Source organism: Littorina saxatilis, linkage group LG13 (assembly GCF_037325665.1).
Source record: "Littorina saxatilis isolate snail1 linkage group LG13, US_GU_Lsax_2.0, whole genome shotgun sequence".
In the NCBI taxonomy this organism is placed as follows: Eukaryota; Metazoa; Mollusca; class Gastropoda; order Littorinimorpha; family Littorinidae; genus Littorina; species Littorina saxatilis.
Genome location: NC_090257.1, coordinates 4,613,481 through 4,618,480, shown reverse-complemented (window position 1 = coordinate 4,618,480; position 5,000 = coordinate 4,613,481). Strand labels below are relative to the sequence as shown.

The 5,000-nt window shown below is 46.0% G+C and overlaps 1 protein-coding gene across 2 annotated transcripts in view; it reads right to left on the bottom strand.

The window, feature by feature from the left end:
- The window catches only part of LOC138946340 (complement C1q-like protein 3), a 13,521-nt gene that overhangs the window by 2,591 nt on the left and 5,930 nt on the right, over positions 1-5,000 (bottom strand). For both annotated transcript variants that reach the window (XM_070317897.1, XM_070317898.1), the window contains exon 4: positions 2,177-2,266. In XM_070317897.1, coding sequence (XP_070173998.1) covers positions 2,177-2,266 — 90 coding nt within the window. The remainder of the gene's footprint in view (positions 1-2,176; positions 2,267-5,000) is intronic.

The window sequence follows — 5,000 nt, the reverse complement described above, 5'->3', positions numbered from 1 at the left end:
AAGCTGTTTGAGGTAATAAATCGTTATTAAACGCTGTTGACAGTCATGTTTGTGGAATGGAATACTCTCTGTTGTTCTCTCTGGATAGCGCATAATATGCTCTTTGTGACGCTAAAAGTATATAATCTGTATATGGTTTTTGCAGATATGGAGAGGAGGGAAAATAGCTGATTTGTTGTTTTAAAAGTTCGTTTGTGCAGGTCCACGTACTCCATGAAATATGTAAAGGTGACATGTTTAAAGGTGGAGTTTGAAGGGTTGCGTGGCATGTTTAGTGCACCGATGCTTTCTGTTGCAGCTTTTTGCGGGATTGCGGTGTTGCGGTATTGCTGTTGCTGTTGGTGTTGCTGTTTCTCCCTATTTCACCATACCATTTTATGGTACTTTACGGGGAGGACCTTCAGCGGCTGAGTGAGGCGCCTGATTTCTCCACTATTCACTGCTTCGCTCCACGCCGACCGGCACTACATTCAGCGGAGCAGTTGTGGAGATAAACTATTTACGGGTCGCCCACTACGTAGCAGAAAGCGAAGTGCACCGTGTTATTGCGCCCTTTCACCACCGAGTCATCTTTTGTATTTATGATTATATTTGAGTGGTGACAACGTGGGGGTGTGACACCTGCTTAAACAAGTGCTTTTGTGCAGAACAGTTAGTTTCCCTATCTTCACACGAGATCAGCGTGTTATTATAATTTAATAAACTTTAACCGGCACTTTTGTCAGTTATTCTTTTTTACGTCTTGGACGTAAAACAATAGTTTGAAGTGAAGTATTGAGGGAGGTGGCGAGATCGTATATAAACAGGCGTCTGAAATTCATGTTTGTTGTTGATTCTATCTTTTTGTATGACTGCGAGAGTGGATCGTGGTGTGGTTAGTTAGTTAGTTAGTAGTAACTGACCGTTCATAATCATCTTTGATCTATGAAACGTGACATTGATATGTACTAACTTTTCCACGTTTGAACAACCTCTTGTTGCTGAATTAAGATCGCACATTGACATTATATAAGTGCCAGTAGCTATGTCAATTCATCGACAAATTCCCACTCTGCGCCAAAAGCAGCCTAGCTTTTCCGTGTTGGTAAGTGTTCAAATGGACGAATGCTCACACAAAAGAACAAGAAAGAACAAGAGGCCAAGCCTTCAAGGCTCACGTAAGAAATCGACAAACAGTAACACAAACTCAATCACTCCGTCACACATTGTGCAAGAAAGCGAGACCCTGGATCTGCCAACTAGTCTCGGCCCGCTCACAATAACAATGACCGAGACTTTCAGTAATTCCTTTGCGTGACGTCTAACCCTCTTACGTCATAATGTGACGTCTTCAAATAGTTTCTATTACACACGTCAAACACTTTTGACCGAGACGTAATCTTATTATGCGAGCTTTATCCATAGACTCGGAAATGTTAAAGTTTCTATCACACACACACACACACACACACACACACACACACACACGCACAGACAGACAAAGTTTATCATCGCATAGGCTACACTTACGTGAGCCAAAAACCTGTGGTGATTGGCAAGTTGTTCACTGCGGGAAAGACTTTCGACCGTGACGTAATCTTTTTATGACGCTATATTTCTCGTCAATGTGTGACGCGTTTGCCTGTTCTATCATTACAGTGTGGATGGCTGTTGCTCACTCTCACCGTCAAGTTGTTTTCGTGGTTTATTTTGCATTTAGGTCCCAGGTAACATTATGAAGTTTCAATACGATCAATCGGACCTATTATCAAGTTAGTGTATCAACTTTTGAACAAACTGCGCCCAGTAGTTTCCCAGCAATAAGCTGTTAAGTCGAGACAGACAGACACACACACACACACACACCCACACACACACACACACACACACACACACACACACACACACACACACACACAGACAATTAAAGTCTGCTGAGCCCTAGTACTAGCGTACTCGGGGATAACCTGATATTAATTGGGCGAAGTCCACCTCACGAAGCTCGCTGCACGAGGCATTGACACTTCATTGTCGGTTAACAAAAACTTCGCGAAGTCATAGCGAAGTCAACTTTGGGTTTAATTAAGGTAGGCCTTATTGAAAGACACTTTGTATAACAGACAAAGATTCAACAAGAACTTAATATGTTTGCCAGACGTTGTACTATTTCAAAATAAAGACTGTACATGTGTCCTACCTGTCTTTGCCCGCAGACTGGATTCCAGGCTGTCCACTCTCTTGGATAGCTGCTCCAGAGCGAAAGTCAAAAGGTTGTTGCTGCGTTTCTCTGCAACAGTGCCACAGTCGAATGGTAAAATTAATGATAGTTCTAGCTATCGATATCCTTAATGAACAAGAGGCGAAGCCTTCAAGGCTCACGTAAGAAATAGACAAACAGTAACACAAACTCAATCACTCCGTCACACATACACACCCACACACACAGTAAGCTTAGGTGACTGTGCAAGAAAGAGAGACACTAGATCTAGATCTGTCTGTGTCTGCATGTAGCCTACTTACAGGGACACGACTGCCAAATAGTCTCGGCCCGCTCAAAATAACAATGACCGAGACCACACACACCACGCGAGAGAGAAAGACTACAGGGAGGCATGCCGTCATGATGCATTAATTGACGTCAAACACTTTTGACCGTGACGTAATCTTATGCGAGCTTTATCCATAGTCTTGGATAACCACTCACACATAGACTCGGAAATGTTAAAGTTTCTACCACAGACATACACACACACGCACACACACACGCACAAACGCACGCACAGACAGACAAAGTTACGATCGCATAGGCTACACTTACGTGAGCCAAAAAGGCAAGAAAGGTTGTTTATTAAAATGTTTGATTTTTGACAAAACAAGACATTCATAAGAACATCGACCCAATGGTCAAATACAAAAAAATAGAATAGAACACATGTGTGCAATTGACCGGCACGGTTGGCCTAGTGGTAAGGCGTCCGCCCCGTGATCGGGAGGTCGTGGGTTCGAACCCCGGCCGGGTCATACCTAAGACTTTAAAATTGGCAATCTAGTGGCTGCTCCGCCTGGCGTCTGGCATTATGGGGTTAGTGCTAGGACTGGTTGGTCCGGTGTCAGAATAATGTGACTGGGTGAGACATGAAGCCTGTGCTGCGACTTCTGTCTTGTGTGTGGCGCACGTTATATACTGTTCAAAAAAAGAAACGCATAGTTGCTACTTGCCAAATTTGTTTTATTTTTCGAAAAAATTAACAGAAAATCCAATATTTAGATTATTTGTTTGAAATTTGGTATGGACACAGTTGAATGCACACACAGTTCATTTGCATCTTCAAATCAATCAGTCAACCAATGCGATTGGGTGCCGAGGCTGTCAAGTCAGTAGGGGGTGTGACTGCCTTGAGCAGCAACAACTGCCCGAATTCTGGGCATGGACTGGATCAGATGCCAGATATCTTGCTGTGGGATGGTGTCCCACTCCTCCTGAAGTGCCTGCAATAGATCGCGGTGATTTGCCGGCGCTTCTTCTCGCCTGCGCACACGTCTGTCCAATTCATCCCAGAGGTGTTCTATCGGGTTCATGTCTGGCGACATGGATGGCCAGGGAAGCACCTGGACATGGTGGTCGGTGAGGAACTGGGTGGTGAGTCGTGCTGTGTGCGGGCGAGCGTTGTCCTGCTGGAATATGGCATCCTGGTCAGCCAGAAGAGGAAGGGCGTGTGGGCGCAGAATTTCCTCCACGTATCGCTGGGCAGTTATGCGCCCTTGGACGTGCACCAGGGTGCTCCTTCCAGCGGTATTGATCGCCCCCCACACCATGACGCCTCCACCACCATGAACGGGTGCCTCATCCACACAGTTGGGCGCGTAACGTTCGTTTACTCTCCGGTAGACCCTCCTCCGACCATCATGTCGCTGGAGCAGGAAGTAGGACTCGTCGCTGAACCACACGTGTCTCCAGTGATTCCGGACGGTCCAGCGAAGGTGCTGATTGCCCCACTGCACTCGGTTCTGGCGATGGCGGCGGGTGAGGACAGCTCCTCTGTGAGGTCTGCGAGCTCTCAAACCAGCTTCATGCAGGCGGTTCTGCACGGTCTGGTCCGATAATCGGTGTGGCCCGGGGAGAGCCTGGACAGAAGATGAGGCCGACAGGAAACGATTCCGGAGGTGGCGGAGCCGTATGAAGCGGTCGTGAGCAGCAGTTGTCGCCCTTGGTCTTCCCGCTCGTGGCAAGTCAGCAACGGAGCCAGTGGCTTGAAACCTGACCCACAGTCTACTGATGGTGCTCTGGGACACGTGGAAGTGCCTGGCGATTGCACTTTGACTTTGGCCTGCTTGTAAACGACCCAATGCAATTTGGCGGTCTTCTCTGCTCAATCGGGCCATCTTTCGTCGCTGAATTGTCGTCTGATTTCTTTGTGGCGAACAATCCGCTTTTATGGGTTTTGGAAGACATGGTGAGAGCTCAATATTCCCCGAGTTTCACGAGATTACACTGAAGCATGACGAGTGGTCATGCCAAATGAGCAATTTTGACATTGTAGCCACTGATAACGCATGCGTCACGTGCAGAGCTCACTTGTGGCAATGGACGAAAGGTCGACGACCAGATAAACATTTTCTGCAGTTTGGTGGATATCCTTGTAGCCATATAACTAAATTAACCAAATATTACAAGCTATCCGTTTCTTTTTTTGAACAGTATATGTCAAAGCAGCACCGCCCTGATATGGCCCTTCGTGGTCGGCTGGGCGTTAAGCAAAACAAAACAAAACAAACTTGTGTGCAATGGACTTGAGCTCTGGGTTTGGGATTATTGATATCCCTGTTCTGTTCCACTGGATGTGCTAATTTCTGAGATAACGACTGAAACTTGACCATGGGATATCATACTTTTTTCTCACAAAAAAACACTCCAGAAGAAATTACTAAGATTCTACTGTGGATATGTAAACGACTCAACAATCAAACGATCCCAATTGATGATCACTGATTGATGAATAAGATAAAGCGGAACACATAGT